Source organism: Apteryx rowi, unplaced genomic scaffold (assembly GCF_003343035.1).
Source record: "Apteryx rowi isolate R43461 unplaced genomic scaffold, aptRow1 scaffold_436, whole genome shotgun sequence".
In the NCBI taxonomy this organism is placed as follows: domain Eukaryota; kingdom Metazoa; phylum Chordata; class Aves; order Apterygiformes; family Apterygidae; genus Apteryx; species Apteryx rowi.
In genome coordinates this window covers 768,475-788,028 of record NW_020450690.1, presented here as the reverse complement: position 1 = coordinate 788,028, position 19,554 = coordinate 768,475, and the positions used below count along the sequence as shown (strand labels likewise).

Here is a 19,554-nt window from a genome sequence, read left to right as displayed (position 1 = left end):
CAATAATTGAAGTCCTGCATGAATCAACCGAAATCTAACATTATATGTTGTTGTGCTATGTTGTAGTCTTGAAATTTGCAGCACTATTTGCTGTGTCCTTCTTGCACTTTTTCCTCAAGTCGGACTTTCATTGCCATGTGATATTAGATTAATATACTTTCATTTATGCATGGAAATTTTCATTATAAGTTTATATAGCACTTCACTTGTTTGTTCCTTTAGATAAGGAGTACGAATGGAAGGGGCCTTTCTACTTCATCCAAGGAGCAGATCCTCAGTTTGGGCTGATGAAAGCTTGGGCAATTGGAGACTGTGACAATGGAGGCGATGAATGGGGAGAAGAGATCAAATTAACAGAGCAAGCTGTGCGAGCCATTAACAAGCTAAATCCGAAACCCAAGTTCTTTGTGTTGTGTGGAGATCTTATCCATGGAATGCCAGGTAAGACAACTAAAAGTGTAGAATGGGGATCGTAACTCCATTTTCTTTATATTTCAGATTGGCAGCAAGGCTAGTTAATTTCCTTGACTTCACAATACTCTTTCATAGCATTTGGTATTCCGTTGTTTTCGTGTTTGGAAAAAACATGCTTTTCAAGTTATTCTTGAGTATTTTGCTTTCTTCATTTGACTTCCTGTATCATTCAGTTCAGCTGGGTACTTCTGTTGGTTGCTTCTTTCAGTGACCTAAGGAAATTGTCTTTTATTTCAAAGTCCTAAGAAGAAACATTAAGATTCTTTCTTCTAAACAAATTGCCTTCAGAAGCTAAATAGGCACTCTAGCCATTGGGAAAACAGTGCTAAGAAGAAAAAAAAAAGGTAACTATGGCTTTTTGAGTACCTAAATTGGATAGAGCTCAGGGAATTGTCTGAATTCAATTGTCTAGGTTCAACCACTTCAATATTTGAATTCTTAAAATGCTAAAAGTCAGCAAATTCAAATTGTAGAATTCTGTCCTGTTGCTGTAGAACTCTTGAGATTTGTGTATTTCTGTGTACTGATAGAGGAAGAATAGCAGAACATCTAGAAAGGTGTGCTACAAAATTTTACTGTTAAAACTTTAAAACAGACCCCTAATATTTTCCACTTTAAGTAAATATTCTTATTGGGAGTGAATAAAACAATGATCTTACCAGTTACCAGTTGACAGGTGGTCTCAAAAGCAGGTATAAGGGAAGTATCTTTTATTTCTCAGCTTTGATAATAAGCAGACCTGCAAACAGCCTTAGTGATGGAGTTGATGGCACAATGATCCACCAAGCGAGCTTGCTAATATAGTCTTGTGCTTTGCTTTACATGCTGCTTTGCACTCCACTTGCACCCGATATTGTGCTCCCTGGTTCTTGTTTGCACAGTAAGGTTTTGAGTGTGATAGAGGCTTTTCACCAATTCCTTCTTTCTCATAAAGTGGATTTTAAAACCTTAGCTGTGAGTCAAAGTCACTGCCATTATTTATAGGCCACAAACTTTCTTTTGACAAGAACACAGTTTTAGTGATAAAACAGTATTAAAAACCACAGAATTTAACTTTACTAGAATTTATTGCCCATCACCTCAGTAGCTTTGTCATATTATATAGTCTGTCATTGTGTACTTGTTTTATTGGTTTATCATCTTCCATTAATTTTGGAAGTGTAGGTTCAAACCAGCTCAGCCAGAATCATAAGCTAATCCCTTCATAAGAAGCATATTGCCTTCCCACTTGATTTTTAATTTGTGGAAGTGTTCCAAATGTGTTGCTTTTAGTATCCCTTGGAGGGGGGGAGGGGAGTAATAGGTGTTCTACATCCTATTGAGAAGGATTTTTTGCTAACAAATTTAAGTAATCCAAGAACTTAAGTTAACTTCATTTTTCTTGAATATTTATCAAGTGCTCATAAAACAGTGCAAAGAGTTCTGTCTGAATACTTTTGTCTGTATTGACCTTAAGCATTATTATAAGGCATTTTCTGTTAACAGAGAGAGTAAGTGCCAACTACAGAGAGCTCGAATAAATTTCTGACTTCTACTGGGTACTTAATGTCTACATACAATAAATGAGTCTGGAAATATATAGAAACTTGCATGCTGCAAACTTTGTTTTTTCCTAGTAATGGATCTCTCTAGTCATTATTATCCCTTTTACCAGTGTATGTCTGAGTTATCCATAATATTTTAAATACAAATCTGTTAGAGTTTGGCAAAACATTATCATATATTCATTTTACTAACAAACATGTAAAAGAAACTGAACAGATTGTGCTGCTGAGATCACTTATATTCTGTGTGATTTATTTGCTGTGCATTGTATAAATATTTGAAGCAGCCTATTGCAATTTCCAAGAAATTGCAAGAAAGAGCAGTTCATTACCTCACTTGGTCTATCATCTTTTACTTAGCTCTCCCACTGTATATGTAGCTTGTAATTTGTAGGTACTACAGGTAGTAGTACTTTGTTCAGATTCTAATAATTTCTTGTTGATTTAAAATTATATTTTTTAACATATAACTATTCTCAAGTAGTCATATAAAATAGTTAAGGAAATAAATTACTGCAAGGAATTCCAGAATTTTCAACTGGAACAATTACTTGTCATCACATTGCTGCTTTCATATTTATATAAATGACTTGCTGTGTTGTCAGTGGGTAAACATATAGATACAATTTTACAGTCAGCCATTTGTCTTTCTGTCTAAACTGACTGAGATAAAAGTGAATCATTCTACAGCGAAGACATACCTGTGGATCAGCACTCTGGCTAGTTACACAAAAGGGCAGGGAGGCATGTGTGATATAACAAGGGAGGTGGAAGCCCTGAGTCAGAAAAGTACTTTATGGAAGAGAGCTCTAAATCTGTATTGTTAGAAAGAATTTGAAACAATGCTTCAGTTTAAACTATTTGAATGTATATTTTGGAAGAAGTGAAATACTGGCTTTTCAAGAATTTTTTTTCTACCTTTTTCTCTCACTTAGCCCCAGAAGAGAAACAGCTTTAAAACACAAGAGTTAAATAAAATGCAAAGAAAATATATTTTATTTTAAAGTGAGACAACTCGCATCTTGTTTTAAAAATTTCTTACCAAGATATTTATTGACAATTTCTTTGGTCTGGCTTGTTAATAGCTGTTTTTGTTTGAGGCACTGCAAGATTTGGCATTGAAAAACCAAGATGTTGGCTTCATAAGAATTTATTTGTTGCATATACATCATCAAAATGGAAATCCCCTGATGTTAGAATTGCAACCTTTCCATGTTCCTTGCAGTGGTAGTTCTTGGAAACCTTGGAACAACAATCACATATTCTAGTTTTCTGCGGCGTTCCATGCTAAATTGTAGGGATTGAGGTAATTTCCTTGTTAGGAACAAATAAATTCTTAACTTCTCTTAATGAAATACTAATGTATTTCTGCACCCATAATGAAAAGGAGCCATTATATGCCAGTATCACGTGGCACAAGTCTCTCTCCACTAATTCTGATACTAATACTGTGGTTGAGGTTTCATACTTCTCAAATACCTTATCCCTTTAAACAACTCAAACTGAAGCCACAGTGAAATAAAAAGCTAAGTCAGCAACTGATTAAACTTCAAAAATTTCTTGGAAAGAGTTCATTTTCAAAATTATATTAGGAATACTGAAAGTTGTCAGCATTTCTATTTTGTTGTAGCAAAATCTTGAAAATGTAAGAAGCCTTTCTGGAATACTACATTAAAGAAGAAGAGAAACGGAGAATCTGAGAATTCTTACAGTCAATAGCTTTTCAGATTACTTGAATGTGTAAGTGTTTGTAGGAATGAAAACCAGTACTAGTATTTCTTTTCCTTGAGTAATTTCAGTGTTTTCACTATTGTTCTAGCCAAGGATGTTTAGACCTATGTAAAGCATGTTTGTAGTGGAATGGGACTACAATCATTTCATGTTTCTCCTCAGTGGAGTCTCTCTAATTGCTGTGTCAATTCCCTTACCATGTTAGTTCAAGAAAAGGAAGGATTAAAAGGATTAAAAACTCATTTTTTCATTAGGCAAAAATCGGAAATGACATGAGACAAGATTTAAGTTTAATAATAGTTAACTTGGCTTATACTTATCTTACTTAATATCTCAAATTGATGTTAGCCTTTTAAATCAGTTGCAAGCTTCAGCTATATTAAAACTGACTAAAATCAGTGTTAATGAAAGCATATCATGGTTACAGTTGCTGCATAGTTATTGAAGAATGCTACTGTCAGCTAGAGCTTCAGTTATATTTTACCATCCCTTGGCTGATGTCTGTAGGGTTTCTTGTATAGCATTGCTTTATAATCAATGCTTGTCAATGAAAAGAAGCATTCCTCAGTTCTCTTAATATGTTTTGTCATGGAGAACTGTGTGTAAAGCTTATGACTGTTTCAAAGCATGCACTATAGCTTTTTAGCTGCAGCAATGCTGAAACCTTTAGAAAAGGAACTCCAAGAAACCTCAGAATTCCAGCAGCTCGAAGTGATGAATAGAATCCTGATCAGCTAGGAAGCAATCAAGCAGAGCACTTGGAATCCATTACAGATGTCATTAAAAGAACGAAGTAATCAGTGTCAGTATCTTGGTATTTAGCTGCTGATTAAAAGTAGTTTGTACTCTGAATATTATTTTCAGAAGTTTTTCTTGATTACATAATCAAGAATAGGAAATCTATTCCTGGTAGCGCTAATATTGTGGTACTTAATCAAGAATTTTAAGCAATATCTTCCTTATACTGCAACTGTGTTACTAAAAATAATTTCTATAAGCTTGTTAGATACTTATAACTATATGTACCATGATAATAAAAGACCTTTATTTCCAAATACATTTGTGTGCGTTAAGTTAGTGTGCCATAACTTAGTATGGCAAAAATGGTAATCTTGAAAATGCAAAACATTGTTGATTGGATAATGTGTTTGTTTCACTGCATTTTTCTAAAACCCTGGAAATGTATTTCTAAAAGTATTTTTCTTCATATGAAGTTGAAACCTTCCATTTCAGTTTATGACAACTTCTCTTATTCTTCCATTAACCAATACCCTTTGAGCCCAACAAGCCAGACACTTTTTCACCTATCAAGCAGTGAAACATCCTAACTCCACAATGTTTCTACGGTGATAGAGCATGGCCTCACAGTGACATCTGCCAGCTCTCTCAGTACCCTTGGGTGCATCCCATCTCATCCCATGGACTTGTTCAGTTTGAAATTTTTCAAGAGATACATGACTGAATCCTCTTCCACTACTGATAGTTCCTCTAATCCTTGAACCCTATCTCTAGGCACAAAGGCTTGGGAACAGTTTTCAGTGAAGACTGAGACAAAGAAGCATTGAGTACCTTAGCTTTATCTGCATCCACCGTCACTAAATCACTGCCCCATTCAGGAATGAGCCCACATTTTCTTTGTTTATTGTTTTATTAGTAATGTAATAGCAGAAGCTCTTGTTGCCCATCATGTCTCTTTCTAGTTTCAGCTCTAGGTGAACTTTGGCTTTCCCAACACCATCTCTGCATGCCCAGGCAATGTTTCAATATTGCTCCTTCAAAGTCTGTCTTTGCTTGCATCTCCTTTTTACCTTGGTACTCAGTCATGAGTTCCCTGTATAACCAAGCCATTCTCCTGGTATGTCTACTCTTTTTCCCTGAGTATCAGGATGCACCATTCTTGGGCTTGGAGGAGGTTGTCCTTGAAGACCTGTCAACTCTCCTGAACTCTTCAGCTTTTCAGAACTGCCTCCCATAGGATCCCATCTACCAGTTCCCTGAATAAGCTAAAGTCTGCCAAAGGATCTACTGCTTGCTTTTCTCACTCCCCTCAGGAACTGGAACTTAGCTGTTCGATGGCTGCTACAGCCAAGACTGCCAGGGATTAACACATCCCTAGCACTTCTGTGTTTCTGAGTAGCAGGTCAAGGCCCCGATTGGCCCGTCTCATGTCTGTGTTAAGAGGTTGTCCCAGACTCCCTCCTGGTTTCAGCAGGTGTCAGAAAGGTTAGTCTCCCAAGAGAACAAGAATCTGTGACGTGGAGACTTTCTCAAATTGCTTAAAGAAGCATCTACTTCCTCACCCCAAATGGCTGCTCTTTAGCAAAATCCCATCCTTAGCAGCTGACCTCTCCTCTGATCCTGCTCCACAAGCTCAACAAACCTGTTGCCCATTCCATAGAACAGCTCCATGCGTTGAAGCTGCTCCTTCATGTAGAAGGCAGCTCCCTACTCCTCCTTTCTTGCCCGTCTTTCCTAATTCAGTTTAATAGCAGCAATGTGCTTCCTTCTTCATCCCATGCCTTTAGCATAGATTAGTGCCCAGGAAACAACTTCTGCATTTCAACACCTTTAGTTACAACAGCAGAAACAGAAACACTAACTTGTGAAACTGAGACTCTGGCAGCTATTTTTTATGGCTGAATTCCTTTGGAGGAACTTGTTTAAACAGCATTTTTCTAATGATACTACTGCTGTCAGTAATTTGATAGACATTAATTTTATCCAGCAAAGTCCTTTATGTGATGTAGTTTTAGACCAGGTGTTTAATTATTTTTCATTAATTGCTCTACTTACATGGGTGAAAGAACAAGTAAGACAGCAAGTCTCCTGCAAATTTTACTTAGCTCTGACTGTAATAAAACGTAGCTGTTTAGAGACTAAATGAAACGAGTCTTGTCTAATAATGTGTATAATCAAAAAACTGGTAGAACTCGATTAAGCTTGGTCTGTTAGCAGTGTAATAATCAATGAGCAAGTAATGTTTATGCTTGCAATTTTAGATTGATTCATTTATATTTATATGTTAATTAGAAGAAATCAAAACCACTAGAATTGAGAAGTATTATGGCACTTCAAATACACTGTGAATACTTGTACTAATTTGGTTAAGTGAAGGTATAAATCCCTAATCTCCAATATGCATTTTTCCTGCCCAGGTCATTATGTGCTAAATATTCTGACACCAGCCTTTCCAGTCAGTTAAGCACAAGTAGTAAAATTTTCCATTTTTTTTCTCCTCCTTTGTCTTGCATTATTAAATGGTTTAATTAAAGGCTTTCAAATTGTTATCCCTATTTATAACACATTTCTGAAACAAATTTGGTTCTGGTGAAGGAATGTTCCTCTCTTTCTAAGGTGAGTGGAAACAGGATCTGATACTTAAGAGCCTTAAGCATTATGCTCTTCTGAGATCTCCTTTGGAATTCCTATGTTTTGCTGAGGAGGGGGAAGGAGGAGGAGGATGTTCACATCACTTTTATCTGCTATTTCAGAGGTCTTTTCTCTGCAGGATCCACCTATTCCATTTTTTTTATATTCATCTGCAAAGACCAAATCAATCTAGACAACTGTGTAAATCATGGAAGGAGACTAAGTCATTGTATTTGAAATGAGCTGAATTCTGATACAAGAATTTTCTCGTCTCTATTCTTCTGACATACCTGGTGAATTAATTATGATGGCACTTCTTTTTAATAAATCTGTCTATACTTTCATTTCTCACATTAGTTTCAGAAGCAATTACCTGTCTTGATTTCTGGTTTGAAATGGTTAGTTCACATCCAAATAAGTGACTTTGCCAATTCATGCTTTTTTATTTGTTCCCAAAGTCTGCTTTTTTGCATAGACTCTTATTCTTTTTGTAGCTGATAAAATATTTAAATGGTCTTACTCATTTCAACCACTTTTAATCAGTTTTTTTTCATTTTATCTTTCTTAGCTTCCTTGAATTACCTGTCTTTTATTCCCCATAAAAAAGGAAGGTTGTGGGGAGGGGAAGGAAGCTCTACGGAGTTGTTCTCTGTTTCTGGAGTTAGAGCTGCTTTGTGCCATTTTGGACCTTAATAGTGGTTCTGAAACTGGCAGGCCTGGTTCCTGAGGGGCTTGCTTCACAGGAAAGAAAGACCTTTACCATCTTCTCTTCCTTCCAGCCCTCATGTGGCTGTCATGTTCTGTATCTGACTGACCTATGACTTGTAGAGCTTGGTGGCTTACAACTTGGTGTTGCTTCTAGAACTGTGTGAATGATTCGATTTTGTACTTTGTTGAATGAACCAAAAATAATGGGTGAAAAGAGAGCAAGTCTCAAATCCCTCATTTAGGAGATAAAATTTCCTTGCTACAGAACTATTCACATCTTACTACTCCAGCTCCTCAAATATATTATACAAAATGAACTAAGGACAAGAGGAGAGTGAAAACAATCCATACCAGAACACCATATAGACTAGAGGCATTTACGTTGGGGAGTAGATGACGTGGACTCAGACTTTTGTTGGCCAAAGAGGCAATCGCACCTGAGTCTCCCATAATCTAGATGAGTTCTTGAAATGTTTGTTGTTTAAGTAACAATAGCACCTTGCAGTTCTGTGATGCAAGTGGTTGCAATACTGTAGTAAAGGGGTCTATGAGGAAAGGTGTAGCTTTGTAGAACATATATGACTGCAATACGTATTTTGTGTCTAGGCTAAATATAAGGTCTCATTAACTTCTTGTAGTCTACTACTGTTTCTTTAACTTTTAGTCAATTTTTAGACAAATGCATCAGTTGTTTCTCTGGTAGAATAAACATCGTCCTTGTTTTCATGTGCCAATATATATTTTCTCATGTGTTCTTCCATTTACATACATCCAGAAATACATTTCAAATTCTTAATTTGCTAAGTTTTATGACTGTGGTACACTGCAGTAAAAATGACATAAATTGATATTTTTTTCAGACACAGACCAGTTACAGCTTAGTGAACAGAAGGTAGCTGGGGAGAATTAAGCTGAAGCTGTCAAGTTTAAACAAAGCTGCCCGTGTCTGGATGCTATAGTAATAAGAAACGTGGGTGTTTGTTACCAACTATGACATTATATTAAAATTTGTGCCAGGGGATGTTATGAATTAATCTAGTATCAAGAATCTGAATGTGAAAGGATGCTCTTCAAAAAGCAAAATGTATAGTGTTTAAAAATAATTGTCTGCATGGTTATCGCTGGGTCAGTCCAGCTTCTCAACTTGAATTTTGTCCAAGAGAGTTTTTGTTTAACCCACCAATGCTAACCAAAGCGCGAATTGCAGGAGGTGTCTGTTAGGATAACATTTAGGATAACATGAGTTGGTCAGAACATTTGGTTCCCTAAAGCATGATGAAATGTGCCTGCTTTTATAAATGTCTCTTTTGTAAGTGGAACAAGTTAAAATATCTGATTGTTTTAATCACCTTTACAAAGATGCAGTCTTATTTGATAATATTTTTGTATTGGTCCTTGGTGTGCTTGCTGTCTGTCTCTCTTGGTTTAGTGCTGTAGTTAGATTGTAAGATCTTCCAGTATTGCCTGTTACACGTTTTCATTTTTTATTGTGCAGTATAATGTATATTTGGGGCTGTAAAGACAATAGAAAGTGCCAAGAAAACTTCCATGTAGAAAACAGTGTCACAGTCACAGCTATTGAGTTAGGTTGCAGCTAAATGAGATTCTTTGAGTATAAATGTCTAAATCACAGTTGCAGTAGCTATGTTTTTCCCCTGTATTTGGATGTAAAATTTAAATGTGCTAAAAAGAATACCTGTGTAGCAACAGCTGCTGTTCAGTCCAACATACATCCATGTGCTGAGGTAACAAAGATGATGAATAGTCTTAAATTTGTAATATAATTTTAGGAACTTTGTCAGCAGGGAGGAGAAACTGTCTGCTGATACTGATGGAGAAAGAGAATTGTGACGTGTAGTCAGTCTCCCACAGATGCATGGTACCCATAGGTAGAGTCTTCCATAGATGCATTACAGCCAAGTACAGGTGTAAATTACCCTTTAAATTAACTTTTGGAAACCTGTAATCCTTTGGGAGTGCCATTTCATATTTTTCTATTGTTCTAAAGCCCCCAATTTATTAAAGAGGATATTACTTAATTATCCTGGATAATTATAGAAGGTTCACATACAGATGTGAATGATGTTGTTGCCCAAGGGCACCCTATTACCTTTGCTAGTCACAGGCCTTATGCTAGCTGTACTTTAAGCTAACTTTGCAAGGCCGCAGTCCTGGCCAGTTAGGCTTGTTACCAACTTGTTATGAGAACTTGCTGTGTGAATCACAGCTTGGTACTCTGTGCCGCTTGTTACAACGTACAGTTGAAACATGGAATGATAGGGGAAAGGCCTTGACAATATAGGGACGAGCTGAAAACAGATGCCTGGAACTATAAACCACTCATCAATGGCCAGTTACTGGTCATTCGGGAAGTGCAACCTTGAGAGTGGGAGAAAGAGGGTTTCAAGCCTAACAAAGGGAAAAAAGCAGCCAAGCAGCAGGGCAAGGCACCTGCTGCAGCCTGGGAAGGTAGTGCCCTGGCGGTAGCTAGTCCAGGAGGCAGAGGTTAAAAGGCAAGAACTGTCTAGAAAGTCTAGTGTCCTATAAAAACACAAGATCTTGAATTTAGGAAGGAATCATTGTCATGGGGATTGTGGTCATAAAATCCCTGTGGCACCGCTGGAGCTGCAAGCACACTGCCTGCTCCAGCATCCCTTGCTCTTCCTTTCCCTTCGCCTGTTCCTTCTGTCTGCTTCAAGGACCCTGGGTCCCTGCCTGGCTTTCCCTTTCTCTGCTTGCCAGTCCCACGGACCCTGACTTTTCAGGGACTTTTTGACCTGCCAGCCAGTTGTCCAGGCCGTGTGCAGTGGTATAAGTGCGTATGCATCTCTGAGTGTCTGTTTTTTTCCCCCCTACTAATTCTGCACATTTCTCCTCTCTAACACTATCTCCTCAATAAAGCCTTACCACATATCAACTCGATTTGATTAATTACAATTTGGGGCATTACTGTATGCTATATGTGAACAGCAAATAAAACTACTGGCTTTGTGTGTCCTGAAAATTATGTACCCCATTCTGTAATCTTGTGTTCCATATAAATGGTTGTTTTTCAGATAATAATAGAGGTGATTATATGCACTAAGATTTCAAAAACAGGTGCCAAATATTAGGATTCTAAGTTCATATTTAGGCAGCAATTAAGGGACATAATTTTCAAATCAGTACTTCTCCATTTGACTTCTGCTTGACAATTTGATGATCAGGATGCAAGATGAGTTGGGCCTACTGGCTTTTGTACAATCAGTACCTCTTATAAACTATGACACGTACACTGTGGAGAGTGAAGTTATTTATATCCAGAAGAGACAGCTTCAGAATTGAGGAACATCAAAGTTGATAGTTCTATTGTCCGGATAGCGGTATGGTTTCATTTCTGTTTATAATCACTGTAACATTTTAAAGCATTCTTTCTCCTGAGAGAATTACTAACCGGATTACCTTTAGCTTCTTTCCCATTCCCAAATTTGATGTGCAGCTGCTGCCTGCAGTTCAGAATACTTCTCATATTTCTGTTAAATATGAAGCACATGAATCTGGCTTTCTTCAAAACTGTCGTTTTTATAGATGACAAATCTTAAAGCATAGACTCCAGCATATAATTACAAGCATCTGCCTTAGAGGGTAACTCTAGCAAAACTCTGACTTGTTCAGTTTGCTAAATCAAGGGGAAAGTGCATACTATAGTAAATGTCCCTAGTCAAAGCATTATAGTTTAAAATCTTGGTTGATCTTTTTCTCTTCACAATAGGGGTACGTCACTATTGTGAATATTTTGAACCAATAACCCCTACAATGGAAGAAGACTCAGAGGAGATGTTTCACTCTGCTAAATCAAAAATCCCGTGTAACATCAAATATCTTCAAAGTAAACTTTTATATTAAACATTGCACTCTCCGTATGTGTGGAATATCTAAAAGAACCTGGTCAGAGAGTACTGGACTCTGACAACTTTCTAAGAGGTCAGCTACCGTAGTTGTACTTCATTACTTAAGATTATTGAACTGTCTTGTTCGCATTTCAGTAACTGAGTTGTTCAAGATTTGGAGCCCTTTGTTATTACTAGTGGGTTTTGAACACAAAATGGGATACGAATGTAATGCTGAAACCTGTATGCAAATGTACAAGCTGCCATGTATACATTTGTAAACTGAAAAAATCACAGAAATATGTCAGGTCCCATACAAGTTTTTAATGTATATACTGGATTACCAAGATATTCTACAAAGGAAAGAAAAGTTTGATAATACTTAATATCTTTCTCAAAAAGAGATTTATCACATTAAATCTGAGAACTGCTTTTATTATTGCTTTTAAACTATCACTAAATAACCTATTTTGCTAAAACAGAGAAACATTAATTTTAAAAAAAAGACTTGCCAGATAAAGCTGCTCTACCTGCCCTTGAGGAAAACAAAAATAGGAGCAGATGTTTTATGTAAGTTTAATTTTAGCTAAAAATGCAATAGTTTTTTAAAAGATTTCCCTTTCTCATCTAGAAGGTAAGAGCATGAATGCTGGTATGTTTGATTTGTCTGTATAGCAAGTATATGTATAGAAGGTTAAAAAAAATTGTGTCTACAGATATAATGCTTAAAATATGGTTCCACCTTTAAAAAATGACTGTAAGCATGTCACCTTTACTATGTTTGTTCCTTTTTGCCTATCTGAACTGGCTGCTTGGTTTACTAACAGAAGCAAGTTTAGTTTTTTTAACTATCATCAGCCCTGCACAGCTGTGGAGGAGCCAGCTGTACTCTATTCTGTCACATGCATTTTCAGCAAAATAGTCAGCTAAATCCCAATTCTCATATCTTTGTCACTGGAGATTTGTAATGGAGTACGAAGTAGAAAAATCACAGGCTGACTTTTTAAGGTAGCAGGTAAAAGTAGTGGAGTTGAAATGTTTACACTGAATCAGGCTATAGGTAAAAAATATATTTGTGGAATACTGAGTGTACTTTTCATAAATATGTTACTGATCAGTGTTTTTTCTTCACCTGAAATAACATGAGCAATATTTAAGTTTGATCTAATTTGCTGCTAATAAAGTAGCTTAAACTAAGTTAACGCACTGAATCCATTTCTCCTGCTGTTGCAAGCTATCACAAACTTTGATATGCTGGGTATCATGGAACTCAAACCAAAGGATTCTTGGGTTTTTTTTCCCTCCAAATCCTTATGCTATTGTTAATTAGTAATGTCTAAGAAACTGGGTAGGTAGGACAATGTTTGTTAAACATCTAATAATACCTATTTCAAGGAATGTCACTAAGGTTGCATAAATAAACATTTTATAGTAATTATCTGATTCTAGTAAAACCTAATAGAACATTCACAGCTTCCAAGCTGCTTAGTGTGAAATTTAATTTGCTCTAATCAGCCCAAGGGCAGGGAAGCATGAGATACTCTCCATGCATGGAGGATATCTGTTCAACAATATCTTGTCATCTCATATTGCAAAGAAACCATAGTGCGGTGGGAAGGAAATGTTTGTCTTGAGCAAGTATGCACTCATTTTATTTGTAGTCTGGACCACAGGGGAACTAACAAGTCCTGTTGACTTTCATAATCTTACTCTCTGTATATGAAATTCTTTGAGATATGAGAATATTTGAATTATGATTACTCAAATCATACACTGTGCCAATGTACTAGGTAAAATTATATATATATATATATGCAAATATATAGAGAGAAGCACAGTTAGATTTTTCTCTATGTTCTAGTACAAATTTAATCCCTCGAAGTCCAGTTACAATTTCTTTTCTTGCTTCTTTCTCAGCCCAGGAAGTTTTAGATTGGTTTATCCTGTTCTCAGCCTTAGCGGTTCATCTCCTGTCTGTGAACCCATGAAAATGTATAAGCATAACAGACATCCACAATGAGTTATCTGGCACGTTGTAAATGGATCACTGTTAGAATCTTTGTTGCCGCTATTGTTTTCTTGGAATTGGAAGATCTAGTCCACATAATTTTGACTCAGTTAATCAAGCTGAACTAAGTCTATCTTTTCCAAACTGGTAACTTTAATGTAGTCAAAGGGAAATAACATGTTTTTAATGGGTATGGATTGGATTAGAGCATCCAGTTCCTGTTGGTGACTGAGCAAGCTGAATGATGATTCTGACCATGGTGTACTGCCTGTTTCTGTTGTAATCTCTTCTTTGAACACCCCTCAGCCAACATGATTGTGGAACAAAGACAGACACGTGCGAAAGATTTGTGCCAAAAGAGCGTATTCAAAGGAGGAAATGGTTTGTTAAACCATTGATGCTGGTTGATATCAACTGTCTTTTCATGACGCAGTTTTTCTGGTAGCAAAGATGTCTTTGTAATGGTAGACAATGCCATAGACATCAGGATAAATAGATTTCTTTTTATGTATTTACATGCTTTTATTGAAAGAACTTCTCGGTCTAACAGTGAGGACAATTTCTCTTGAAAAAAAGCATGTCTTAAAAAAAAAAGCAAAGGCAATGATGGCCTATGTTTGATGTGAAATCTCTGAATTGCTAAGATATGTGTGAGAAGAGCAGAGTTGTGCTTAAATGAAGCATAATACTTATTTTCACAGCAGAAGGTGGAACAGTAAACCCCATGAATTAGGTTGTTAAGTGGACACCTGTGTGGCTGGAACTCAGAAAAATGTCGACATTTACAATCATTACATTTAATGCAGTGCACTGAAACTCTAGGAGTAGCTACTCCCCAAATAGGCTCTCACATTCACTTTTTGGTTTTTGGCATTTCTTTAATGTAATAATTGTTAATTATTAGCTAACACTGGAGTTAAATTTTCTTCTTGTTTCAATACCCAAAGTTATAAAACAAATTTAAGATGTGTTTTCATGCAGGAAAATTCTTTAGTGTGATCATTTTGTGTGTCTTAGAACAGATTACTACTTGTTTCTAATGTACTGAAAAAATTAGTTGCTTACAGCTGTAAACAAATGAGTATTGCAGTTCCTACTTTTCAGTGGGAAGTAATGAGATAAGATTTCTTTATAAGTTAAACAGAACAGGCAGTTTGTCCAGCAGTGAATATAATTATATTTAAATTATTCTTTAACTATGTAATAAGTGGTTTTTTGCACATCATAAAGTTAATGTTTTCAGTCTGTTTGAATGTTAGTGATATATATGTCTGAAGAAGAGAGAGGACATATTTTGGCTGTTACAGCACAGTCTAAGACAGAATAATTTTAGGACATGATTATACTGAGTTTTTTAAAGTTGAATAGTCAGATGTGTATTCTTGTATGTATTAACTTGGAATGATGCAGTGTATTGCATGACATCATTATGGCAGAAGCTAGAAGGAAAAAAATAAACCCATAATTTAAACTAAGAACAAGAATGAAGAGAACAGACTGAGTTCAAGGACATTGGTAAGACTGAACTGGACAGCCTGATAGATCTTTTCTTTCTGCCAGCGGTCTGTCTATTGCACATTTTACAGACATCCTCGGAGAAGGGAATTTGAAGGGGGGCAGCAAGGTGTTTCTTTTCAACTGTTCACTGTCATCCAACAGAGTTGGACGTGTTAGAGGTGTCATGCAGGAACAGTTTTAAGATAGTGTCTCATCTTCCTCAAGCCCTCGTGCCTTGATGATGCCGTTAGTTTAGGACTTCGGGACCAGGCGCGATGGTGGTGCTGTCACTAGTAAGGGCTTAGCAGAGAGATGCTGGAAGGGATGTTTTAGTTTCAGCCCTGTTGATCTGGAGCTAGGTATCCACAGAGAGACAGCAGAGATGATAGACATTTCTAGTTGAACAGGAGGAGACTGTTCTGTCACAGAGTGATAGAAATAGTATTTAAATTTGTTTCTGTGGAGGCATTTACAAAAGGAGCATCCTATGAGTATAGCCTTAGACTCCTCCTTTTCCTTCCCAAGAAAGTTAGAGAACAGTACTATGGAAAGTCCTCTAGAAGAAAATGAGACTGTCTGAAACTAGAGTCTTTGATTAAGGTAACTTCAGTGCAAAGGATAGGAAATGAACTGTAAGGCCTAGGAAAATACACACATCTCTCTTTAGTTTATTTATAATGTGTGGTTGCAAAAACTATTCACCTTTTGATGTCAGAGTAATTCTCCTGATTTCATTATAAATTAGAGAAAGAATGGGCCCAATGTTTTTATTAATTCCTTTTTCATCAATGGCGTTTTGACATTTTTTATTTTGCTGTTATCAGATTTGGTTACTATTTCTATCTGATATTTTGTATAGTATTTTAATCTACATTTTAGCTTTTATCTGTTCTTTGATATGCTGTCTCTTGGGTTAGAGGTTAATCAGATTGCAGTTGTTATATCAGTTCTTTTCAAGAGTGTAGCTTGAATAAAAGCTGATAGTTAAACGATCTTCTTTTTAACTTTTTTCTTTTTCAAACTGGAAGTCTGTTTTTTCCTTTAAAAGGATGTATTTGTAACTCCACAAAAGTTTGGGGATCCATTTTTTTAATGCATTAAAATACTGAGATTAATTTAGAAAGCCAGGAAATGATTGTGCTAGGTTTTTACATTTTCCTTTACATAATTGACAGAGTTCTACCACTTCTGAATGGGTAAAATAGACAAAAATGCAGGTCTTTCTGATGACTTATGAGGTATATAACAAAAGAAATTCTGGGATTTAATTCTAAATAAATTCATAACAAAAGCAGTCAGTTATTTGGATTTTAGTTAATTGTATGTAGTAATTGTTCCCTTTGATCTTTAAATAGAGCAATTCCTGACTTTCCTAATTGACAAGTTTGACAGTGCTAATCTAACAGCTTACTGACACCCCTCCGCCTGTTCACAGTCGTGTAGCTCCGTGCCTTCCTTTGGGCCCTTTCTCCCCATTAGACCCATCCCCGATTCACCCATTTCAAGGGTAGATTCAACTGATGCACTTTGCCTTGTTGGGTCACTTCCCTGCCAAGCAGGTGAACTGAATTGGTCCACAGAGAGGTTCAGCAATATGAGAACAGGTGTAAGGCGGCTGGGTGAGAGTACGTCGGCAACGTACAGGCTAGCATTCTCTCACTTCAGCACCAATGAGTTGTTAAATTGGCTGAAGACATCTTGTGTAACTTCACCCTCAATGTGCCTGAGCAGGTCCTCAGTTTGACCTAAGCAAAGACCTTGCAGACACAGACACCACTGTAATTCGGTGGGATGGCCATTGGGAATGCAGATGAGTACTCGGTCTCAGTTCGGGTCCTGTTTGGCAAGCTTTTCAAGACAGTTGTTAGGTTAAACTCGCTGATGTTAGGTCAGTATTCACTCACTTTTTTTTTTCTTTTTTCTTTTGTCTAAAGCTTTTTCTTGTAGTAAAATCATGACACAGTAGCATCTCTGCTGAGATTTGCAGAACAGTTAAGCCAGTTGTACCGTTCTGGGTCCTAAGTAAAACTAGCCCCAAAAGAAGGTTTAGAAACAGCAGCAACATCAGAATAATTGAATGAGCCGAGGTAGTTCTGCCACATGGCTTAGCATCAGCTTGTGGCAAACACATCATTGAATGTTACTTCTGAAGAGGTCTTCAGACAGAATTTTCTCTGAAATGCAGTGTCATCATATAAATTGAGTAATTGAACCCTGACAGTTCTTTTTTCTATGAATTTACAACCAGTGCCTTTGATCCTTATACAAAAGAAGTCAGATTACCTCACTAGAATTTCCATGTCTTAAGCAACTCCTGGAATTCGAGATCTTCTCCTCTTATTCCTTTCTGGAGAAAACACCTTTGCATGTCGGGCAAACATTATTCCTCAGATTCAGATACATCGCTGCCATTCACTTGCAAAATTTTCTTCTCATTCTTTCCCAAGAGAGAAGTCTTTGTTTAGTGAGATTTTTTCTTCTTTCTACTTCTAGAGTCAAATTCAAGCAAGATGAAATTACTATGTAATTCTCTGAGAACCAGAAAGATGTCAGATGCATTCTGTTTAGTATTATTTTTCTGTACTGTGAAGGATCATTGCTGTGGCTGTTTGGCCTGGCATCTATGCTGCTGTTCACAGAATCACAGAAATGCTGGCTGGAAGGGAGCTCTGGAGGTCATCTAGTCCAACCCACCACTGCTGAGCCCTCTAACAAGCCACTTACTTATCCAAGTAGGACACCTGGGTGCTACTGCTGATGCCTTGGGTGCCAGGTCTTACGGCTCCCATAGCATGCCAGTGGCCATATTAAGTGCATCATGACCAGTTTTCAGCCAACAAGCAGATCTGATAATAGCACCCTCCCCACTGCACTGCTCGCTGCAGTAGCGGGTTGTTGAGGCCAGGCTGAGCTATGGCTACGCTGATAACAGAGCTCCACGAGAAACTCCAAGGTGTTCCAGACAGCCAAAGGGGAGCAGGATATGTGCAGCTGGCCAACCCAGACTGCTGACTGTACTAACAAATAGCAACATGAGGAACGGGAGAAACAAGAAACATCACGTACAGGAAAAGGAGGGAAGGAAGCTTAATGGAATTCCTGAAAAAGGGAGAAATTAGCAGGGTATCTGTATCACAAAAAACAAAGAGTATTGTGTCAGCAAGACCAGGGCCAATGGGGCAAGAACAGGCAGGTTGTTTATTTGGGAAGAGATGAGGATGACAAAAATGAATAACTTGGAAGGGAGGAAAAAGAATGTAAAGAGTAGTATGTCATATGATTGGGGGTGGTGGAGGGTATCTGTGAATCAATCACCACCATTTGGAGCAGGGCAAACACTTTTGTTTGGGATACTTTTGGGGAAAAATTATGATGCTGGTGGAGGTTACTGTAAATGAAGAACTGCCTCTGATACAAAAAATTGTGATAAGCACACATTGCAGAACTTTAGGTTGGGTTTAACAGTGTTTCAAAGTGTTTTTGTAACTAGTGCATTAAAAAAAACACTTTCTTATACAGAAGCCCTCTGTGAAATAACAAAGAAAACTGTAGTGCGGATTATTAGTAAAAGGATTGTTTTTTTGGCAGAATAGTCTGCGAATTCACCTTCTGCTGACTAATGCAAGCTTCAGCAAAAACACTTGAAAAGTACTTGCTTTCCTGAAATCTGGTCTTCCAGTGAGCAGAAGACTGGATGATTTGACGACTTTAAGCAGTGTAAGGTAGACTTTTGGAATTGCTTACACAAATAGTGATACAACCTACGGCAGAAAGCTGTACTGCAGCAGAGGCACTGCCGGTTCCCCTGTATGCTCCTTCTCAGGTCGCTCAGCTCGCAAAAGGGTAGAGTAGGAACCTGCAGAAAATTGTATGCAGCTACATTAGCAACAGTTCTCACTTTTATGCTTTTCATATGCAAAACTGTCCTTTATGGGTTATTAATTTAAGTCATTTATCTTAGGGCAAGGCTGTATTTACAGAACCTAACATAAAGACAGGGTATTATAGCTTGGGATTTTAAAATGTCACTGCACATAACGCCAGGATAAACAGAACAGAAATGAACTTCTGTTGTTACATCTATCCCGACACTTCCCAAATTAATTTTTTTTGCACTGCCTTTTGACATTATTTCTCCTTCCTACTGGCCTCCACCTAACCCCCGTCTAAGCTCAAGAAATATAAATAGTCAAATAAAAATGTTCTTCATAATCATTGGAATAACTAAATATAGCTAATTCTGTGCCTGGCAGGGATTAAAGGGGATATTTTTTATGCTATGGCAATGACCACTGTAGTTTCCTAGTGGCTTCCTTCTCCTCTTTATCGCATTTATTTCAGTTGTGCACCGGTA

The 19,554-nt window shown here is 37.2% G+C and overlaps 1 protein-coding gene across 2 annotated transcripts in view; it reads left to right on the top strand.

The window, feature by feature from the left end:
* The window catches only part of CPPED1 (calcineurin like phosphoesterase domain containing 1), a 51,951-nt gene that overhangs the window by 8,450 nt on the left and 23,947 nt on the right, over positions 1-19,554 (top strand). For both annotated transcript variants that reach the window (XM_026076662.1, XM_026076661.1), the window contains exon 2: positions 223-441. In XM_026076662.1, coding sequence (XP_025932447.1) covers positions 288-441 — 154 coding nt within the window. In that variant the 5' untranslated portion in view covers positions 223-287. The remainder of the gene's footprint in view (positions 1-222; positions 442-19,554) is intronic.